Source organism: Hyperolius riggenbachi, chromosome 3 (assembly GCF_040937935.1).
Source record: "Hyperolius riggenbachi isolate aHypRig1 chromosome 3, aHypRig1.pri, whole genome shotgun sequence".
Taxonomy (NCBI): domain Eukaryota; kingdom Metazoa; phylum Chordata; class Amphibia; order Anura; family Hyperoliidae; genus Hyperolius; species Hyperolius riggenbachi.
In genome coordinates, this window is record NC_090648.1 from 491,953,700 (window position 1) to 491,976,179 (window position 22,480).

A 22,480-nucleotide genomic window follows, 5' to 3' on the forward strand; every position below is an offset into this window, starting at 1 on the left:
ACCGGTCCAGCTAATGAGACAAGGGGGAAACAGCTGACTGCACACAGCCAATCAAACAGCAGCAATGTACCGGTCCAGGTAATGAGACAAGGGGGAGACAGCTGACTGCACACAGCCAAACAACAGCAGTGTACCGGTCCAGCTAATGAGACAAGGGGGAGACAGCTGACTGCACACAGCCAATCAAACAGCAGCAATGTACCGGTCCAGCTAATGAAACAAGGGGAGAAAAGCTGACTGCTCACAGCCAATCAAACAACAGCAATGTACCAGTCCAGCTAATGAGACAACTGACTGCGCGCAGCCAATCAGACAGCAGCAATGTACCGGTCCAGCTAATGGGACAAGGGGGGGCAGCTGACTGCACACAGCCAATCAGACAGCAGCAATGTACCGGTCCAGCTAATGAGACAAGGGGGAAACAGCTGACTGCACACAGCCAATCAAACAGCAGCAATGTACTGGTCCAGCTAATGAGACAAGGGGGAGACAGCTGACTGCACACAGCCAAACAACAGCAGTGTACCGTTCCAGCTAACGAGACAAGAGGGAGACAGCTGACTGCACACAGCCAATCAAACAGCAGCAATGTACCGGTTCAGCTAATGAGACAAGGGGGAAACAGCTGACTGCACACAGCCAATCAAACAGCAGCAATGTACCGGTCCAGCTAATGAGACAAGGGGGGGGGGGGGGGGGGAACAGCTGACTGCACACAGCCAGTCAAACAGCAGCAGTGTACCGGTCCAGCTAATGAGACAAGGGGGAAAAAGCTGACTGCACACAGCCAATCAAACAGCAGCAATGTACCGGTCCAGCTAATGAGACAAGGTGGGAACAGCTAACTGCACACAGCCAAACAACAGCAATGTACCAGTCCAGCTAATGAGACAAGATGGGAACAGCTAACTGCACACAGCCAAACAACAGCAATGTACCAGTATAGCTAATGAGACAAGGGGGAAACAGCTGACTGCACACCGCCAAACAACAGCAATGTACCAGTATAGCTAATGAGACAAGGGGGAAACAGCTGACTGCACACAGCCAAACAACAGCAATGTACCAGTATAGCTAATGAGACGAGGGGGAAAAAGCTGACTGCACACAGCCAAACAGCAGCAATGTACCGGTCCAGCTAATGAGACAAGGGGGAAACAGCTGACTGCACACAGCCAATCAAACAGCAGCAATGTACCGGTCCAGGTAATGAGACAAGGGGGAGACAGCTGACTGCACACAGCCAAACAACAGCAGTGTACCGGTCCAGCTAATGAGACAAGGGGGAGACAGCTGACTGCACACAGCCAATCAAACAGCAGCAATGTACCGGTCCAGCTAATGAAACAAGGGGAGAAAAGCTGACTGCTCACAGCCAATCAAACAACAGCAATGTACCAGTCCAGCTAATGAGACAACTGACTGCGCGCAGCCAATCAGACAGCAGCAATGTACCGGTCCAGCTAATGGGACAAGGGGGGGCAGCTGACTGCACACAGCCAATCAGACAGCAGCAATGTACCGGTCCAGCTAATGAGACAAGGGGGAAACAGCTGACTGCACACAGCCAAACAGCAGCAATGTATCGGTCCAGCTAATGAGTCAAGGTGGGAAGAGCTGACTGCACACAGCCAATCAAACAGCAGCAATGTACCGGTCCAGCTAATGAGACAAGGGGGGGGGGGGGGGAAACAGCTGACTGCACACAGCCAGTCAAACAGCAGCAGTGTACCAGTCCAGCTAATGAGACAAGGGGGAAAAAGCTGACTGCACACAGCCAATCAAACAGCAGCAATGTACCGGTCCAGCTAATGAGACAAGGTGGGAACAGCTAACTGCACACAGCCAAACAACAGCAATGTACCAGTATAGCTAATGAGACAAGGGGGAAACAGCTGACTGCACACAGCCAAACAGCAGCAATGTATCGGTCCAGCTAATGAGACAAGGGGGAAACAGCTGACTGCACACAGCCAATCAGCAGCAATGTATCGGTCCAGCTAATGAGTCAAGGTGGGAAGAGCTGACTGCACACAGCCAATCAAACAGCAGCAATGTACGGTCCAGCTAATGAGACAAGGGGGGGGGGGGGGGGAGAGCTGACTGCACACAGCCAATCAAACAGCAGCAATGTACCGGTCCAGCTAATGAAACAAGGGGGGAACAGCTGACTGCACACAGCCAGTCAAACAGCAGCAGTGTACCGGTCCAGCTAATGAAACAAGGGGGGGAACAGATGACTGCACACAGCCAGTCAAACAGCAGCAGTGTACTGGTCCAGCTAATGAGACAAGGTGGGAACAGCTAACTGCACACAGCCAAACAACAGCAATGTACCAGTATAGCTAATGAGACAAGGGGGAAACAGCTGACTGCACACAGCCAAACATCAGCAATGTACCGGTCCAGCTAATGAGACAAGGGGGAAACAGCTGACTGCACACAGCCAATCAAACAGCAGCAATGTACCGGTCCAGGTAATGAGACAAGGGGGAGACAGCTGACTGCACACAGCCAAACAACAGCAATGTACCAGTATAGCTAATGAGACAAGGGGGAGACAGCTGACTGCACACAGCCAAACAACAGCAGTGTACCGGTCCAGCTAATGAGACAAGGGGGAGACAGCTGACTGCACACAGCCAATCAAACAGCAGCAATGTACCAGTCCAGCTAATGAGACAAGGTGGGAACAGCTGACTGCTCACAGCCAATCAAACAGCAGCAATGTACCGGTCCAGCTAATGAGACAACTGACTGCGCGCAGCCAATCAGACAGCAGCAATGTACCGGTCCAGCTAATGATACAAGGGGGGGCAGCTGACTGCACACAGCCAAACAGCAGCAATGTACCGGTCCAGCTAATGAGACAAGGGGGGACAGCTGACTGCACACAGCCAATCAAACAGCATCAATGTACCGGCCCAGCTAATGAGACAAGGGGGAGACAGCTGACTGCACACAGCCAATGCAACAGCAGCAATGTACCGGTCCAGCTAATGAGACAAGGTGGGAACAGCTAACTGCACACAGCCAATCAAACAGCATCAATGTACCGGTCCAGCTAATGAGACAAGAGGGGAAACAGCTGACTGCACATAGCCAATCAAACAGCAGCAACCAGTAAGCAGTGCTAAACAGGCATATTGCTAGTTCTAGTGCTTAGTGGTTCAGCCTTGGTTCTGTGGCAGTATCCAGAATTCAGCACATTTACTTCTGCAGAACAAGGAAATCCCCAAACACTGTGCTGCCGTGATATGAATGGAATGTGTTCGCTTTTTGGTGGTTGTACAGCTCTTTCTGTATTTCTTATGGCCACTTCGGGATCTGGCCGGTCAATACGCATAGTGGACAATACAAGAAGAAAGCACTCCTTTCGGACTCTCAGACCAGCCACAACACGACCTGACAAGCTGCGGGTGGCCGGCCAAGTCAGGAAGCTGCTTCGGTCTGTGTTACAAGCAACATGGAGCAGAGGAAGTGCACCTGACTTTCTCTTCCAGCAGGGGCTCAGGAAGCGGAGAGGGGAGCGAGACAGAAGTAAGCCAGGTGTGGGGGGAGGGGGGGGAGAAAGAGGAGCAGAGGGAAGGCAAACTGTCACACATGGCCATTCCCTTCCGGTTTTCCGCTCTGCCCCTCCTCTGCTTCCTGTCTCAGCTGGCCCAGCTCACCGCTTCAGGATAGGCGTCTTCAGGACTTGGCCGGCCAGGCTCTGCCACTTCCCTTTCTGGATAGCCAAAGTCTGATAAAGTAAGTTACACACATGTTCCTTCACACATTGACCGCATCACCCGCCCACTTCTCACATTGGCTGGTCAGATCCCGAAGAGCGCTAAGAACTCAGTAACCTCTAAAGAAAAAGAGAAGGGCACAGATTGGATCACTAGATACAATGAGTTTCCATTACCTGACTTTGCTCCAGCTCTACATCAGTCTGTCTCTCTAAACGTTTCTCTTCAGTGATTCTCTCAAACGCTCTGCGGGCTCTCCGCACTTCATCAATCTCCTTCTGCAGCTCCTCCACTTCCTGCTGCAGCTTCTGACACTGCCTCTCGCTGCTCGTCAGGGAGGACCTAGTCATGTCAGCCTTCTTCAGGTGGTGAGCAGAGTTCTCCTTTGTCTTTATGTACTGAAGCCTCAGTTGATTCAGTGATGCTTCCTGAACTCTGGAAGACAAAATGAAAAGAAGAGATTTCGCAAACTCACCATCGATTTCCTTACAGACAAAGCAGCAAGTCTGCAATCAGGGCTTCCTTGTACACCACTGCGGAAAGGGACAGACCTCCAGCAGAATCACAGATCTCCATGCCACGCCCGCCTCTGTGGAGCTAGTTTATCCAGCAGCACAAAATCTACAGCCAGTCACAGTCCTCCCTGTGTTTAGCAGCTAAAGCCTGACTGGTTGCTCCCGACAACAGCTCCCCTTTCCCTCCAGCTTCCCTCATACTGGCTTTTATAAAATCAGCTGCTGTGTGTTGGCCATGCTGGCCTCAATTCACAAAGACATGTTTGGTAACAAAATAAAAGGTCTGTAATATACAGCATTGTTTTTTTTTTTGTTCAAAAAATACTTTTTTGTTCAAAATTCACTAAGATTTTTACACATGCAGTAATAGTTTGGTAATTTACCAAAAAACCGTGTGACAATTCACTAAGATGTTTACCTCTTGCAGTATTTCGTTCAGTGTTTGCTGGAGTATTGCAGTGCAGGGAAAATGAAGGAAAGATGTGATACAGGCCTGTAATTTTGACAAGTATAGTATTTTTTAGCATATTACACACTTTTTCTCCCCCAATACTGTTGCCCTGTGTCATCCCCTGACCCCCCCCCCCCCCTCCCCATGACTCCTTTGCTCCATGTGCATAAATGTAAGTAGCGGCAGCATGGATCACCTCATCCAGCAGCGATAAGAGACCTCTCCTCTCCTTCACTGTTCCCCTAGTGCCGGCTTCTGTTCATGATGTGATCAGCAGAAGCTGGCACTAGGGGTGCCAGGAGAGGTCTTTTGATCGCCGCTGGATGAGGGGAGCCATGCTGCCACCACCTACTTTTATTCACAGGGAGCGAAGGAGATATAGGGGGGAGCAGAGGAGAATAACAGGGGGACAGTAAGAAAAACACAGGGGGAGCAAAGGAGGACAGAAAGGGACATGCAGGGGGAGCAAAGGAAGACATGGGGACAGAAGGGGACACACCCCCCGAGCAAAGGAGAACGCAGGGGGGACACAGTGGGAGCAAAGGAGGACACAGGGAGGCACACAGGGAGAACAAAGGAGGACACATGGGGGGAGAAAAGGAGAACGCAGGGGGGACACATCGGGGGAGCAAAGGAGAATGCGGGGACACACAGTGGGAGCAAAGGAGGACACAGGGAGACACATGGGGGGAGCAAAGGAGAACGCAGGGGACACACAGTGGGAGCAAAGGAGGACACAGGGAGGCACAAAGGGGAAGCAAAGGAGGACACAGGGGGACACATGGGGGGAGGAAAGGAGGACACAGGGGGACAGAAAGGGACACACATGGGGAGCAAAGGAGGACAAAAGGGGACACATGGTGGGAGCAAAGGAGAACACAGGAGACACAAAGTGGGAGTAATAACTGGTTATGGATAGGCACACCTTGCCGTGGGTGTTTGGGTGCTCAGCCTTGATGCAGAAGCAAACATCAGTCCAGTATCAGCAATTCGAGTTCGGCTGGCACACCAGTATCAATAATCAAGTGTATGTCTGCACTTTATCTGATGAAGGGGACCCTCCGTGGCCACGAAACAATTGTCATGTCGTGCATACAATAAAACTGCTCGATTATTGATACTGGTGTGCCAGCCGAACTTGAATTGCTGACACAGTGGGAGTTAGGCCTCTTGCACACTGCACGCGATTCCGATTCAGATTCCGCTTTTTAATCAGTTTTTACATCCGATTCAGATTCTGATTTACAGTTTGCTCCTTGCACACTGCAAATCGGAATCTGAATCGGAATCGCGTGCAGTGTGCAAGAGGCCTAAAGGAAGAAACTGGGAGATAGAAGGGGACACAATAATTGGGGTAGAACATCTACAATTATTAGGATGCTCCTGCACCATGGGCGCTCCAGGTTTAGTATATATTTTTGGTACTTATCCGTTAGCCGAGCGCATCCGGCAGGTGGCGCTGTTGTAGCGAATTTCGATGCGCAGTTGTATCTAATTCCATTCATAGTTACTATGGTAACAGGTGGCCGCAGGTGGCGCTAATTACATTGTTGACACGCAACGTAACGATACAGTGTGTTAATGGCAACGAATATACATTGTATTTGAAGTGGCCGGAATTAAAATGAAGGCGGCGGCAATGTAACACATGAAGCCGCCGCCTTCGTCTGTTCTTCTTCTTCTCCCCCTTTGCCCTCTCGCTTCTATACAACACTGCCAGCTGGGGGGGGGGGGGGACACGCGTGTCCCCCCACAGTCGTTCGTCGCAAGGAAACAAGCAGGCTTCCCTGCCGCGACGAACGACTCTGGGGGGACACGCATGTCCCCGCAGGCTGGCAGCATTGTATACAAGCGAGAGGGCAAAGGGGGAGAAGAAGAAGAACAGACGAAGGCGGCGGCTTCATGTGTTACATTGCCGCCGCCTTCATTTTAATTCCGGCCACTTCAAATACAATGTATATTCGTTGACATTAACACACTGTATCGTTACGTATCAACAATGAAATTAGCGCCACCTGCGGCGCTTCCATTCACACAGTACTACGTTCAGTAACTATGAATGGAATTAGATACAACAGCGCATCGAAATTCGCTACAACAGCGCCACCTGCCGGATGCGCCCGGCTAACGGATAAGTACCATATTTTTTTTCCCTGGTTTTTGCCCTCTAAACCTTAGTGCGTCTTATAGTCCAGAGAGCGTCTTATATGCCAGAAAATACGGTAAAGTGCAAGTCCAAGCTACATAAAATTAACATAAAATTTGTATCAACTCAAAACCATCATTAACTATTAATTACTACCTAATAATAATAAGCTTTTATTATTACAGTAACTTTCTTATTTTCCTGACTAGTGTAATTAGTTTTCCCATTTTCTCTGCTCTGTTTCCGCCCTTCTATAACCTTCTGAATGGCTGTTTATTAATTACTGACAGCTCGAGGCTGGAGATACTGAACATCTCACTTGTGTTAGGCCCTGTTCACACTTGCGTTTTGGCAAGTAAACGGACCGGATCCTGATCGGATCCTGACCTGATCCTGATCAGAACCGTACGGTTCCGATCCGGACTGTTTGCATCAGGCATGCATCAGGCTGCCATTTGGATCCGTGGGCAAAAAATAGCGAAATTTAAAAAAAAAATGTTGGGGGTCAGCAGAAGGTGCACCTGTAGAATCAGGTCATCCGCTGTTTAGGCCTCACCTCTACCTCCGACATTCTGCCAAACAGCTCCAGCACGTCTGTCACTGCTGCTCCACTCCAGACATGCTTGGCCCATGTGTCCCCATCCGAAATGGCCGCTTGGATACGCATAGGAATTGGGGTAGAACGTCAGGTTTTTGTAGGCAGTGTGTTCTGTGCCTTCCGTTCCCCATTGGTTTCTGTGTTCCGGATGGTGCTGCCAGGCTCAGGTCGGCTCCGGTCCGGGTGCGTGGGCCGGAGAGCCGGACCCAAAAAATAGCGCATGTTGGAAAAGAGTCCGGATCCGATCCGGCTCCGTACTGTACGGAACGGACACGTGTGAACGTCCGCATAGCCTTTACATTGCTATGCGGAATGTACGTTCCGTTTGTACAGTATGCGGTCCGGATCAGATCCGGAAAATCCGGATAGCGAACGCTAATGTGAACCGGGCCTTACCGCATGCTCTAATCTTTGTGAATTGACATTTATGAGGTATTCACCTCACTAGTCGGTAATTTCAGTTTTCCATGCGGTAACAAACGTAGTGAACTGGCATTTCTGCTTTACCGGATGCGCTTATGCACATGCATGCAGTGGATCCGAGGTGAACGTTTACTCACTGCATAAATGTGTTCCTTTCATATAATTTATAGGGCATTCCTCAAGCCAAATACTTTTTTTGTTTTGTTTTAATACTCTAATTCCCTATAAACTAAATAAGCCTCGCCCACAGCTTTTTAGAGTGCCTTGGCACTGTAGCAAGGGCTTATGGGAGCTCAGTCTGGGCAGGAGGAGGTTACTAGCCAGAGATTTCAGAGGCAGAGGGGAGGAGGAGAGGGGACTGAATTTGTCACAGTACACACAGGCAAGATGATAGAATCTCCAGCCCTCAGCATGTGACAAACAGAACATGCCCGCTGTCATTGTATCACAGGACTAAATAATCATAAACTATTGAAGCTGTTTGTAGCTAGATTTGCTGTGTAAACTATCGATACTTTAGATAAGATATATAGACAAGTTACTTGTTATAGTTAGTTTTCCATCTCGGATCCGCATTAGTGCAGTGTTTCTCAAACCTGTCCTTGTGACTCCCCAATGGTGCATGTTTTGAAGGCAGCCTTAACTATACACAGGTGGGGTAATTAGTGTCTCAGCTACATGGAATCCACCAGCTGAGACACTAATTACCTCATCTGTGCATAGGGGAGGCTGCCTGCAAAACATGCACCGTTGGGAAGTCACGAGGACAGGTTTGAGAAACACTGGCTTACTGAATTGAAGCCATTGAGTGACATTATCGCCTGATATATCCAAAATGACAACTGGGAAGGAGTTTTGGGTGGGAAACACTCCACTGCTGCATTTGGCCAGTCCATGTTGAAGCTGCATAAATTTACATAACTCTGAATAATTAGTATGTCACTGACCTATCACTGCAAATGACCTATGTAGTAGAAGCTTACTTGACTTCGTTATCGATCTTCTGCATGTCTCTGGTCAGCCTCCCGTGACTCTGTTTGGCGGTCTTCAGCTCGGATTCGGCAGACGTGAGCTGCGCCTTCTGCCTGTTGGCTTCCAGTTGTTTCTTCTCTAGCTCCGCCATTAAAGCCTGCATTTTCCTTTCATTGTAGAAGAGCTGGAAGAGCTGGAGCTGCACTTTGCTCTTCAGGAGCTCCTGGTGCAGTTTCTTGTAGCGATCGGCCTGGAGTGACGCACAAAGAAACATTACCATATCCTCTGCAATACAAAACTCTTCACTTCTACATCAAAGTCCCCATCACCCGGAGCTTAGGCAACCAGAAGTCTCAACTAGCCAGCATGCCTGAAGGATAACGGGGACTTACCGTTTTGGGCTGATTTGCAGGCTTGGAAAATACTTACCAAGCCTCCAGCAATGCCTAGCAGCCTTCCAGCAGCACCTATAAAGAGGGTAGGTTTGGAGTGGCACTCCTTGCTGGATTGGTTGGGTGCATAACAACACCCTGATTAAAGCATACAAGTCCAAGGATTGGTCAGCACACCAGGCTTCTCATGAGTGAGTATGTCGTTTTTAGCAAAACGAGGCTTTAATCACCCCCAAATACCGGGGCATAAATCCATGGCTTTCAAAGTCATGGAATTTGCTGCCTGGGAGGCAGAGCTTTGAGCTGCAGCACTGCCTTTATCCTGGTCAATCTCCCGCGGATCTCCGCCTCTTCCCACCCCTCTCAGTCTTGTTTCACTGAGAGGGACAGGAGGAGGCAGGGATCCGTGGGAGATTGACGCGAAAGGAGGCAGAGCTACAGCTCAAAGCTCTGCCTCCAACAGGAAGGAGCCCCGCAATTTGACCCGGGGATTTTGGGGTGATTAAAGCCTCGTTTTGTCGTGGGATAGCAGCGTTTCAGCTAAGCCATTAATGCTTAAAGGAGTTATCAGGCTGTTTTAAGTAAAATAAGTGCTACTTGCCCGGGGCTTCCTCCAGCCCCAAGCTCCCAGCATGTCCCTCGCTGCAGCTCCCTCCCGGTCCCCGGCGATGATGGCAGGCCGACCTCCGGGTCGGCCTGTACTGCGCCTGCGCGAGCGGCTCTGTCAATCACCGCCACGTGGACCGTAGATCTGCATTTGTGCAGTCCGTTCTGGTCCACGTGGCGGTGATTGACAAAAACAGCCTGATAACTCTTTTAAAGTGAACCAGAGACGAAGCACCATCATGTATTTTACCATATATATCAGTGGGAACATTAGAGAAAACACCTACCCTGCTCTCTGTTTCATTCTGCACTGCACAGCTTGCTTCTAATCAGCCCTGATAAAATCATTGACTGAGCATTCAGTCTGGCTTTGCTCAGGAATCATTATAGCTGATTCATTACAGCAGAGCCACAAGGGGGCAGGCTTGGGCTTGAAACGACATCAGAAAAGACAGACTCAGCTATAATGATTCCTGAGCAAAGCCAGGCTGAATGTTCAGTCAGGGAATTTATCAGGGCTGATTAGAAGCAGGCTGAGCAGTGAAAAAAGTAACAGAGAGCAGGGTAAGTGTTTTCTCTAATGTTCCCGCTGATATATATGGTAAAATACATGATGGTGCTTCGTCTCTGGTTCACTTTAAGAAGACTGGCTAAAAAAAAAAAAAAAAAAAAGGTAATTTAGGAGGCTTCAGACTCTCTTTAATAATTGTTTCTGGGCCACTCAGGATCCCCTTCTTCAGAACAGTGCAGACATTCTCGCTCGTGAGAAGCCTGGTGTGCTGACCGATCCTTGAACTTGTATCCAGCAGCGGCTAGTGGGCTCCTAGCAGCTTCCGACGTTCATGAATGGCTTCCATCAAGTCACGTGACCCGATGCAGGTCAGGTGACACTCCGGCTTGTGTGCATGGAGGAAGCCAGAAAGGCTGCTAGACGTCGCTGGAGGCTCGGTAAGTATTTTTATTGGGGGGGAGGGAGGGATGTTTGTTTTTTCAGCCAGTTGCTCAAGTAAAACAGAAGCACATGTATCCAGTATCAGGCGATAACCGCTGGTGCTGGATACCGGATGCCCCCATTTATACCTAAAACACGTACAAAATGAGGGACGTGCCCATAAACTAAGGAAGCTTTTACTGTGCCTCTCCTAAAATACAGGCACTAATAAGGACTCTGCCACCATGTTGGTGTCCCCTCCCCGCAGTGGTCCTGCTACATGTAAGCTATGCGTTCAGAGCACACTAGGGGTGTTTGGTATAGACACAGTTCCTCCTTCTGGCCCTCAGGCCTGCAAGTCATCCCTTAGCATCGGCTGCCACGCAGTCTTGTCATTACAGGATGTCACATTACCACAGTAATGATGGATACGACAGCAGGCAGCGGCTGTGCAGGAACTGGAAGTCTGACGGCTACAACGGGTTACCCCAAATCCCCACAGAGTGCTCTGCATGTAGCCCGGGATGTGGAACTCCAGTCCTCCAGGGCCGAGGTCTTCACACATTTTTGTCACAGCTCAAATTAATTAATAAGACTCAGGGCTGTTTCACACTTAAAGAAACATACCTGTTCGGGACATTTTTTTAAGCTTCGCTTGATGCAGGATTCTAAAGAGGACCTCCAGAGTAAATCCTAAAATCCGTCAGCCTGCAAGTAAAACAAAGTTATATTTACCCGAGAAGCCTTGTCCCGCAATGCCGTCCTGAAGTCCCTGCATCTTCTGACTTCTGGCTCCGCCTCCTCTCTCTCACCGGAGAAAACCGCCAAGCTATTTACTACAGTAAATAGCTTGGCGTTTTTCTCTGCAGAGAGGAGGCGGGGCCAGGCGCCAGAAGTCGGGAGATGCAGGGACTTCAGGACGGCATCGTGGGACAAGGCTTCTCGGGTAAACATAACTTTGTTTTACTTGCAGGCTGCCGGAGTTTAGGATTTACTCTGGAGGTCCTCTTTAATGTTAACAATAGGATCCGCCACCACTTGTTAAAAAAACCTAAACAAATTCGCTTGCTGCACCATGCAAGTGTAACGCTAAGCGGAACACAGTCACATTTTCCTGGACCGGACGGAAAAATATATGCAATGAAAGAAAATGTGAACGGACTGTGTCCATTCTCACTAGGCTAATCGCCATGTCCATTTCGATTGCCACCGTGGCGTAATACTCAGGTGTCGTGTCCCGCCGCCGATCATTCCCCGTACACAGCCCAGTGCCTGGCAGAAGCATGGGGATCTCCACTGGGCTGCAAAAGACCACTGGGAATCCACAGCAACAGGGAGGATTCTCATTGGTTAATGGTGGACCAATGAAAATTCTCAGTTTCTAGGGAGATTCGGTCTATTGTCTCCTATCTGCCCCCACCAGCCTCTGGGCTGTGTACTGAGAGACCGAGCGGCGGCAGGACATGTGACTGGCAATGTGTACTGGCGAACATGATCGGTGCAGGACACGTGATCATAGCAAATGAGATGCACTGGCCAGGTCTAGTCAGCAATCTGCAGCGGGGAGGCTCAGTAGCGTCCTACCTCCTCCTTCTCTAGCCTTGCGTTCTTTCTCTCCAACGCCACGTTCCTCTTCTTATTGTAGCAGAACTGAGTGTCTTCCTCGGCCTGCAACATCAGCTTCTTCTTCTGCTCGTAGTCCTGCGCCAGCTCCAAGGAGTTACTGATCTGCTCGAAGAGGTGCGTTCTTTCCTTCGGCTTCTTGATGGCGATAGATTCCACCTCTCCCTGGAAATAGATGGGGAGGTGAAGACGGGGAAAACCGCGTATCTTACAAATATGCAGACATCAAACCAACAGATGGTGATTCATGGAATACCTTTAATGACTATCTGTGTAATGTTTATTGCATCCTTTCCAAAGGCTACGTTTCTTCTTCAGGCGTAATACAGAACTGGATCAGAACTTTAGTATGTTTCCGATCCAGTTCTGTATAATGCCTGAAGATGAAACTTAAAGTGTACAAGAGATGGTACACTAGCGCTAATTTATACTTACCTGGGGCTGCCTCCAGCCCCATAAGCATCGTTGCTTCCCTCGCCATCCTCTTCAGCCCCTACGTTCTGGCGCTACCACTACTGGTAATCCGGTAAGTCACGCCCAGTCGAGGGCTTCTGCGCATGCGTGGCTTGGCAGCACACACCCATCCCTCTCCCGTCCCCGGGGGCACGCGGCTGAGGCGTGCATGCGCAGAAGGCAGCGACTGCACAAATTACTGGGAGTCATAGCAGCGTAACGGAGGAGCCGGTGAGGATGGTGAGGGTGACCACGGTACTTATGGGGCTGGAGGAAGCCGCAGGTTAAGTATAAATTAGCGCTAGGGAACCATCTCAGGTTCACTTTAAGGTAGCCATATATCTAGCGATGATGGGCAGATTTGACCAAGAGAAAAATCTTTCTCTAATTGAATCTGATTGGAGAGAGATCTGTCAGCTGCCATACACTGCAGGTCGATTCCCAATCAATTTCATGCTGAAATCGATCCAGAATCGACCTTGAGACGCTGCATCCGCTCCCTCCCTGACCCGACGCTGTCCCCCTAATGCTCAATGCGCCCCCCTGTGCCCAGAGCACAATACGTGTCCACTGATGTCTCGGTGCTCTGTCCTCCATCCATATACCTGTCCATTTTTTGCTAGATGTATGGGTATCTTTAACATTTGGAAAGTTTGTAATGAACCATGTACTGTCAGTCATTCAAGGTATCACCCGAATCAAAGCTTGTTGGTTTGATGCCTGCATCTCTGCTCCACGAGTCAACACCGGACCATACTTCACATATTACAAAACACTTTACATCAGGCGGAATGGAACGGCTTACCTGGAAAATGAGGCAATTTCTGGCCTTTACAATAATACCGATTTTTTCCAGCTCTGCAATGTAAGCTGCACGTCCCACCGGTGTGTTATTCAGACGATATTCAGAAGAGCCTCCTAGCAATATGTATAGTTACATTTAAAGGCAAACCAGACCCAGAGTTGGACAAAGAAAGACAAAAACAAACAGGCTAATAACTGTATATCAAGCGTGCACAGAGGCAACGTGCTGGACACAATATCTGTTTTCACCAAAAGTGCTTAAAGGGGCCACAAAAATAAAATACATACCTGGGGCCTCTTCCAGCCCCCTCAGCGTTGCCAACTCACCCCTTTTGTCACTAGGTAGATGCAGTTAAGGCACTGATTATGTGCAAGTAGCCCCAGAACCTGTATAAGTTAGATGTGTCAGTAATTAAAGGGATGAGTCGGCAACACTGAGCCCCCTCCGGCCTGATTGCTCCCACGCCGCCCGCTACTGACTCCCCGTTCACCCGCAATTGGCCCTGGAAAGTCCTCCGGTCTGTGGCCAACTGCTCATGTGCGGCCCGGCTGCGCGCGCACTACCGCCATGTTCACATAGCTGGGAGCATTGTGTGCCTGTGCAGTACTACTGTGCAGGTGCAGATGGGAGTGAGACATGGGAGCACGCTTGGCCAGACTGCGCCTGCGCCAACTGGAGGATTTTCTGGGGGCAGCTGCTGATGAACAGGCAGTCAGAAGAGGGCAGCGTGGGAGTGATCAGGCCGGAGGAGGCTCCAGGAATGTATATTTTATTTCTGTGGTCCCATCTAAGGTACACTTTAATGTGATCCCGAGACGAAAATCGGGATCAAAATCAGATCCCTATTGAGGCTTCCCTTGATACTCTGTTGTCCCCCGTTGATGAACGTGCGCCCCCTCCATGCCCGGATCGCGCAGCTCCTCCTCCTGAAGCGTGGCCACGCAATGTTGGGCTCAGTCGGCTATTGTGCGGCCACACTGCAGGAAGAAGAGTTGTGCGACCACAATAAAATTAACAACAATGCCTTGTTGATAATCTTCTGGGGGCCGCGCTCAGTGACACGGGACATCTGAGCAGGGAAGGAAGCTTCAATAGGATCCTGAGGCTTCCCTCTCTTTAGGTATCTCATTTTGTACCTGAGATTACCTAAAGCGAAAGTGACAGAGCCTGCCATGACAGGGTTGTGGGGCTACATATTTACCTGTCCTGACGTCTTCACTCCAGGAAGGTGATCGCCCCACCCCCTCAAATAATGGGCCATGGTAATTTTTTGCCAAATTCATCGCCAAGGCTCTGGCTGTGCCCACCTACATGGCCACTGCCCCCCTACAGCAGCTGCCTGAACGGTGGCTGCCAAGCTGGGGCTGCGGCCACGCAGGTGGAGGCTTCCGAAGAACTTCGGCAATATGGCCCCCACCAAACTGCTGAGGAGGGGGCAGAATGTCACCTGTGCCCTAAAGTCATCAGGACAAATACGTATTTAACCCCGCGACCCTCCGTCCTCATTCAGACAGGGATTGTCATTACAGACTCTGTCATTTGTAACCTTATGTACTCTAAACAAACCAGTGTTGCCAACTCATCCATTTAATTACTAATATGGAGAGAGGAGGCAAAGCCAGCACTGCAGTTAGGGTTCTTTATTTGTAAAAGGAATGGCACTTACAGTTAGGTTGCAGCCAGGTGTCAAGGCAGGTTAAGTGGGCGCCAGGTCTGTGTCCCCCTGCGGACGTCCGTTTCGCGCTAACAGCGCTTGTTCACCGCAACGGGGAAGGTTGGGGGCGAGTTGCATCGGAGGCGGAGGCAGCCAAACCCAGAGAGGAAGGAAGAACGTGCAGCATAGTGAGGTTGTTCATGCATGTGCGGCGCCGGCCAACGCACATCGCCGAACGGGCATGCGGATTAGATGGAAGTTTCAAAGGGGGAAGAGGGGAGAGAGGTCAGGATCTGCACCAAGGAGTGGGGTTCCACAGGTGTGGCAAAGCCAGGAGATTTAAGAGGGATTCATCATGTTAGAATATTATCTTGAGTTCACTTTTCTAAGAAGCAGGCTAGTTCGTTTTTATCGTTCAGTCCAAGGGGACCAAGTGCATTGGTTCGCATTATCCACCGGGCTTCGTGTTGTAGTAAAGTTTGTTCCCTATCTCCTCCTCGGTGTGCAAAGGATACATTTTCTAGGGCAAAAAATCTCAGGCAGTTGGGGTTTCTCCCATGGCACTGAGCCATGTGTATTATTAGTCTGGTGCGTTTATCCTTTGATTTAAGTGAGCGGAGGTGTTCTTTGATCCTTGTTTGCATTTCTCGGGTAGTTTGTCCAATGTAATATCTGTTACATGGACATAGTAAGCAATACACGACAAATTTGGATCTGCACGATAATACATCTTTAATTCTTACTGGGTTTGGCTGCCTCCGCTCAATTTACCTATTGCTACCTGTTTTCCGCCTCCCTCTCTCCTCCCTCCGTATGTCTTTAATACATATACCTTTTGGTATTTGCTTTTATGCTCAACTGATCTGGCACCCTGGGCTGCACCCACGGACGCGCCTGCCCCGGGCTTCGCTGCCGACATCCTCCCTTGCATTGGGTTATCTTCAACACTTGACCTCTAATACAGTTGGTGTCTCCATATACACACGCGCGCTGCTGTTTACTCTCAGCAGCCCTCGCTGTGTATCCCTCTGCTGGGGGGCTGGGCATCGGATTGCGTGGCGGGGCGTGCCGGTGGGTGTATTCTTTTGCCAGGCTACATGGACGCTTCCCGTCCTTCCTGCGGGGCGAGTGGGCGCCATGGGTTGACATAGCAACTGGGGGCGTGGCTAGCTAACGTAGGCGGAAGTGCCGCCGTGACGTGGTTATGTAACCCACGCCGATGCAGCCCGCCCCCAACCTTCCCCGTTGCGGTGAACAAGCGCTGTTAGCGCGAAACGGACGTCCGCAGGGGGACACAGACCTGGCGCCCACTTAACCTGCCTTGACACCTGGCTGCAACCTAACTGTAAGTGCCATTCCTTTTACAAATAAAGAACCCTAACTGCAGTGCTGGCTTTGCCTCCTCTCTCCATATACACGTATCTGCTACTTCATTTCTGCCGGAGCACGCAGTTCAGAGGGATCCACACTTCCACAGTACATAACGTTGCATAGCCTAGCCTGACCTCCTGTTGCAACCTCAGCTGAGTGCCGGAACTTTACTTTTCTCTGCTCCTACATTTAATTACTAACACATTAAGCAAAATCCACAACTTTCTTGGTCGTGGATTTTGCTCTTCCTGGAGGCAGAGCTATGAGCTGCAGCTCTGCCTCCATGCGCGTCAATCGCCGCGCGGATCTCCGCCTCTCCCCCGCCCGTCTCAGTGAAGGCAGATGAGAGGGGCGGGGGAGAGGCGGCGATCAGCGGGGATTGACGTACTTGAGGCAGAGCTTATGGCTGTAGAACCGCCTTAATCAGAAAGCGCTCCCCCGACACAGGAGAGGGCATTTGGGGGTTATAAGCCCCTCGTTTTGCCACGGGATAGCAGCGGTTTAGCTGTGCTTATGGAGCTTAACATTAATATAGGTTAAAAAAGAGAATTGAGACTAGCTTCAGAGTCTCTTTAAAGGAAGTAAGTGGTAAGCAACTTTCCCACAAGAAACTAGCCATGCTCTGTAGGCCTTTATGGATTGATGCACCGCAGCAAGCAAATTTATTATTTCTGATCCAAAAAGTTCACTTTCAAATGTAATATTTATCATTTGTACTGCTGCAATTAGCATGATTGCTTATAGAATTTGCCCCAGGCTGGCTCATGCACCATTGTTTTTAATTATTGTAGTATCCCATGCAGTTTAGTTAGGAGGGGGGCAGATGAGAGGGAATATCCTGTACGCTGGTGCCCCCTGCTGGTCATATAGCCATTGTCTATATGCAACTGAAGCCCTCTCCTACTAATTGGCTGACTTGCTCAGCTTTTGCTTGATTATCACTGCAAGCTAGGTGTATTATGTGTGCACTTCTCATTGGCTTATAAGCAGCCTGCAGGCTTTATAAAGCAGCAGAGAACTGTTTGGGAGTGAGGTTCTCCAATTGTGTGTTTGGTAAGTTTTAGAGCAGTAGGAGACAGGCCTTGGATGTGGCAGCTCCAAGGTCTTGGCTGCGCTCACATATGGTGTCAGATGCTGGTTCTGGGGCCCCGGGCAGTGAGAGTTCCCGGGGCCCCAGGCTGGCTCATGCACCATTGTTTTTAATGCTTATAGAATTTGCCTGGATTCAAATTTGAATTTAGTTTTGTTTTAAAAATAAGTGACAAAAAAAAAAAAAAAAAAAAACCTCCAGAAGTTGTGTTGCTTTTCATCTACAAATCCCACAGACCGTTACTATGCAATACCAGAGAAGACACAGCCTTGGGCACAGGAAGGCTCAGGATGTCCACCCGTTTCCTCCACATGCAGATTGTGGAATACTCTTGTGCTTCTACATTACACCTCTGCTCTCCCCCCCCCATCTGATGGTAAGAACACAGTATACACACTGATCCTGATCCAAATCACTTTTTCTCCCAAGTTTTCTCCTAGATAATATTTTCACACCTTATCAATAAAATGCCCTTTATGCCACCAACAAGCAAGAAAATACTAATTTTAACATAATTTTTTGCCCTGATTTTTTTTCAATGCCAGAGTGCTGAAAAGGTATTTTAAACTGAAGATGAAAAATGATCTCCTAAAAGAAAAAGTAAATTGGATCGGGCATACTAACTAATACATAAGTCACTAGAGTTGATATATACATTGAAGCTACAAAAACTCTACCAGAACTATGGCATTTACAAGCAAACTATTGATGGAATATGACCATTCTTTCATCTAACTATACTGGCAGGAGTGTGTGTGGGCGGGAGGATGGGGGGCTGTGAGTAGTAGTGCGGAGGGCTCTCGGTAGGAGTTGGGGGGGAGGGTGCAGATGGTAGTGTGGTGGAGGTGCCGTCCGGGGGGGGGGGCTGCAGATGAGAGTGTGTGTGGGTGAGCAGCCTTCGGGTGGGCTGCAAAGGTGAAGGGCTGTGGATGGGAGTGTGTGTGTGTGGGGGGGGGCTGCTGTGGGCGGGAGTGCCAGCGGGGGTCGGCTGCGGATGGGACTGTGTACGGGGGCAGCCATCGAGCATTATTGTGTGTGTGTGTGGGGGGGGGGTGCAAGCAGGGGTGTGGGGGGGGGGGGGGAGAGGCAGTTCTGTAGTGTGTTCTGTGTTTAATATGCAACCTGCAGCCTTACCCTGCATTGCAAGCACTCCGATCTATTCTGAAATGTTTCTGCTGTAATGTTATCTCAGTCAGCCTGGCCATTGGCAACGAGAGGGAAGCTTGTCATCACCCTCCCACATTCCTGTTCCTCACTGATTGGCTGGGGGCAGTTCAGTGTGACACAAGGCTGAGAAGGGAGAAGCTGCTGAAATCTGATCTATGCTGTTCTCACGTGTTTACAAAGCAAGCTGGCTATGACAGTGCAGTTTCGAGGAGGAAAAAAAGTAAGGGAGGAAATGACAACTGGATTGGCTTCAGCCAGAAAGAATTAAGATGGCAAATGCCAAGAACAGAATTCTCTTTAATTACTATACAAAATTCACTGAAATCAAAATGCGGACAGTACAATACATATGTAAGTAGAACAAGTAGTTATCTACTTATAAGGTTTTTTTCCTGGGATAGTATGGCTGTCCCTGCTGCAGTAAATGACTGTGCTGCTCAATCCTCAAGCACTGAATCACCGCCTTCCTAGACAATGTCTTGGGAAGAAGTTTCCATATCTACAGCTAAGAAGTTCTACAGAACTCCATATACAATCACGTGTTCCGTACCGACAATAATCCTGGAGAAGGTCTTCTCCCCACTCTTATCGCAGTACACCAGATTCACGCTGGCGGTGGACGATACCGGCTTCCCGATATTGGCGCCATGGATCAGCTCTCTCACGCTCTTCACTCGCAGATTAGACGCCTTCTCACCCATCACAAAGCTCAGAGCGTCCATCACGTTGGATTTTCCTTCAAAAGAACCAGAGACATTATAGACAGAGGTGTAAGGTTCATAGCGACTGCTATGGGGCCAATACTCAGGGAGGACCCCAGTCCCAGCATTTGATTTGTTGTAAAATTATTGTTTTCCCCTTCCTTGCTGTTGTCCTGTCTCTCCTCCTAGAAACTCTTACACCACCAGGGAAAGCTATATGGGAAGGGGGGGGGGGGGCACTAGACTATTAGGGAAATATTAGAGGGGGCCATTAGAGCACCAGTGAAAGCTATATGGAGGGACGACCACTATAGGCAGTTGGGATGGGGTAGCCTGCAAAAAGTTTGCTATGGGGCCCAGTGAGCTCTTGTTCCACCCCTGATTAGTCTCTCCCTGGCGTACAGATATTCCTGGCTTACATGACAACTCTGCTTCTGTTGGAAATAGCACATCCTTGACATAATATGCATTGTACAATTTAAAGAGGCCCTGTAGTGACACACAGTAGAACGTAATAACTTATTCAGGATACCCACTTTTATGGTAATGGTCCTGGTTTTGGCATCAGAAACACTTCCTATATCTATATATTGCTGTATATTGGTATGTAGCCCCACCCTCTCGGTGAGGTCACAGCCTAGGCTGTTTAGCCATGCGGAATTCTCCTCTCAGAGCATTCTGAGAGACCTGGGCCCATATGCAATTCACCTTTTCTCCTTAGTTTTTCTCCAAGTTGATATTTTCACAACTCACCATAAAATTCCTTTTAAAGGGACTCCGAGCACCAGACGACTTCCAACAAAGTCGTGCTTATAATCCCTCTGGAAGAGCCTCTTGTAATGTTGCAATGGCCACGCGTGTCACTTCCTCTGCCTGCTTCATTCAGTGATGCACTTCTCTAACAGAGAAGACAGGAGTGACCCAGAAGTTATAACATAGCCAATTTTTTATGTGAAATCGAATGAAAACTATTTGGTGTAGAACGGTTTCAGGCATCAAATGAAAGAGGGGAGCACAAGCTACACAAAGGTATGCATCTTTAAGAACTTTGCAGTACTGGTCGGAGTCTTAAAGGCATGCCCATGAGAGGTGCTCGGAGTCCCTTTAAGCTGGCAGCAAGCAAGAAAATACTCAAAATACATTTGCTGGTACTTTACCACCAACTTTTGGGCACTTTTTCAGTTGTAAAATGCTGAAAATTTAGTTTAAAGAGAAAATTTAAATTATCTCGTAGGAGAGAACTCAAGGGAAAATATTAATTGCATATGGGCCCAGGTGTGTTTTCTACTGGCTTTAGAATTCTTAGTAAACGAACGTTCCACAGAGATCACCTAACAACAGTAAAGATGTCGTAACCGTGATAAATGTCAGAATGTAAATCAAGGGGAAAGGTTTTACAACGGGCAAACACTGACTAAATTATTTATAAATGAAATAAGCAATTTTATTCAGTACGTTATTTTCACTACAGTAGGTCTTTGTAGTGTGATTGCATCCCACATCATACATTTATCACTAGCACTGCACATAGCACATTTCACAGAAATCAGGTTTTACAGCACCTCTCATGTAAGACTTAGGCCCCATACAAACATCAGACTATAGTCTTTGGAAAATGAAAGATCACAGACCAATCTTACCACCCTTCATGTAGTATGAGAGCCATACCTACACAGTCTATTCTATGGAGCTGAACTCCACATCAGAAAAAAATCTTTGCAAGATGCTGCACACACAGATGCTGTACAGACACAAAAGATCAGTATCTGCAAAAGATCTGTTCCTGCCAAAAATCCATTCCTGCAAATTGCAATGATAGTCTATGTCGATCTGCAGATCATCATACACACATGATTTAACTGACATTCATCTGCAGATCAGATCCACCAGGATGGATTTTCAGATCTGCAGATGATTGCTTGATCTGCAGATGAATGTCAGTTAAATCATGTGTGTATGATGATCTGCAGATCGACATAGACTATCATTGCAATTTGCAGGAATGGATTTTTGGCAGGAACAGATCTTTTGCAGATACTGATCTTTTGTGTCTGTACAGCATCTGTGTGTGCAGCATCTCGCAAAGATTTTTTTCTGATGTGGAGTTCAGCTCCATAGAAAAGACTGTGTAGAGTATGGCTCTCATACTACATGAAGGGTGGTAAGATTGGTCTGTGATCTTTCATTTTCCAAAGACTATAGTCTGATGTTTGTATCAGCCTTCAGTCTCAGGCCCAGTGCACACCAAAAACCTCTAGCAGATCTGCAAACCGCTGGAGGTTTTTGGAGCAGATTTCAGAGCGATTCTAGGCATGTTTAGAGAGATTTTCTAATCATGCCTAGCATTTTTTGGGGTGTTTTTGTGTAGCAGATTTCATATATTGTTACAGTAAAGCTGTTACTGAACAGCTTCTGCAACAAAAACGCCTGGAAAACCGCTCTGAGCTAGCATTTTTCAGAGAGGTTTTCCACTTTCCTATACTTTAACATTGAGGCAGAAACGCCTCAGAAATCTAAAAAATGCTGCAGGACCCGAGTTTGCATTTGTGGAAAAAACGAACCGCTCTGGTGTGCACCAGCCCATTGCAATACATTACCCAAGCAGTTTTCAAACTGCTAACGTTTTTAAAAACGCTCCAGAACCACTCTGGTGTGCACCAGCCCTCAATGCTGCCAGAATCAGGGGGTCTCAGGGTTAGTAACTCACTTGATCTCCCATAATTCAGTAGTTGACGCTCCGCCTCTACCATGGAAAAGCCGCTATGGTTTACAATTATTTTCAAAAGTCTGCCACAGCTCTGACCAGTCGACCTGTGTTGCCGCAGCCAATCCGCTCACTCAGCAGCTGCAG

At 48.7% G+C, this 22,480-nt stretch overlaps 1 protein-coding gene across 1 annotated transcript in view; it reads right to left on the reverse strand.

Annotated features, from left to right (window-relative positions):
• The window catches only part of SMC1B (structural maintenance of chromosomes 1B), a 127,040-nt gene that overhangs the window by 88,866 nt on the left and 15,694 nt on the right, over positions 1-22,480 (reverse strand). Inside the window, exons 2-6 of the mRNA XM_068278203.1 lie at positions 19,479-19,664; positions 13,647-13,759; positions 12,350-12,553; positions 8,848-9,086; positions 3,908-4,166 (exon numbers count right to left, since the gene is read on the reverse strand). Of these exons, the coding sequence (XP_068134304.1) occupies positions 3,908-4,166; positions 8,848-9,086; positions 12,350-12,553; positions 13,647-13,759; positions 19,479-19,664 (1,001 nt within the window). The remainder of the gene's footprint in view (positions 1-3,907; positions 4,167-8,847; positions 9,087-12,349; positions 12,554-13,646; positions 13,760-19,478; positions 19,665-22,480) is intronic.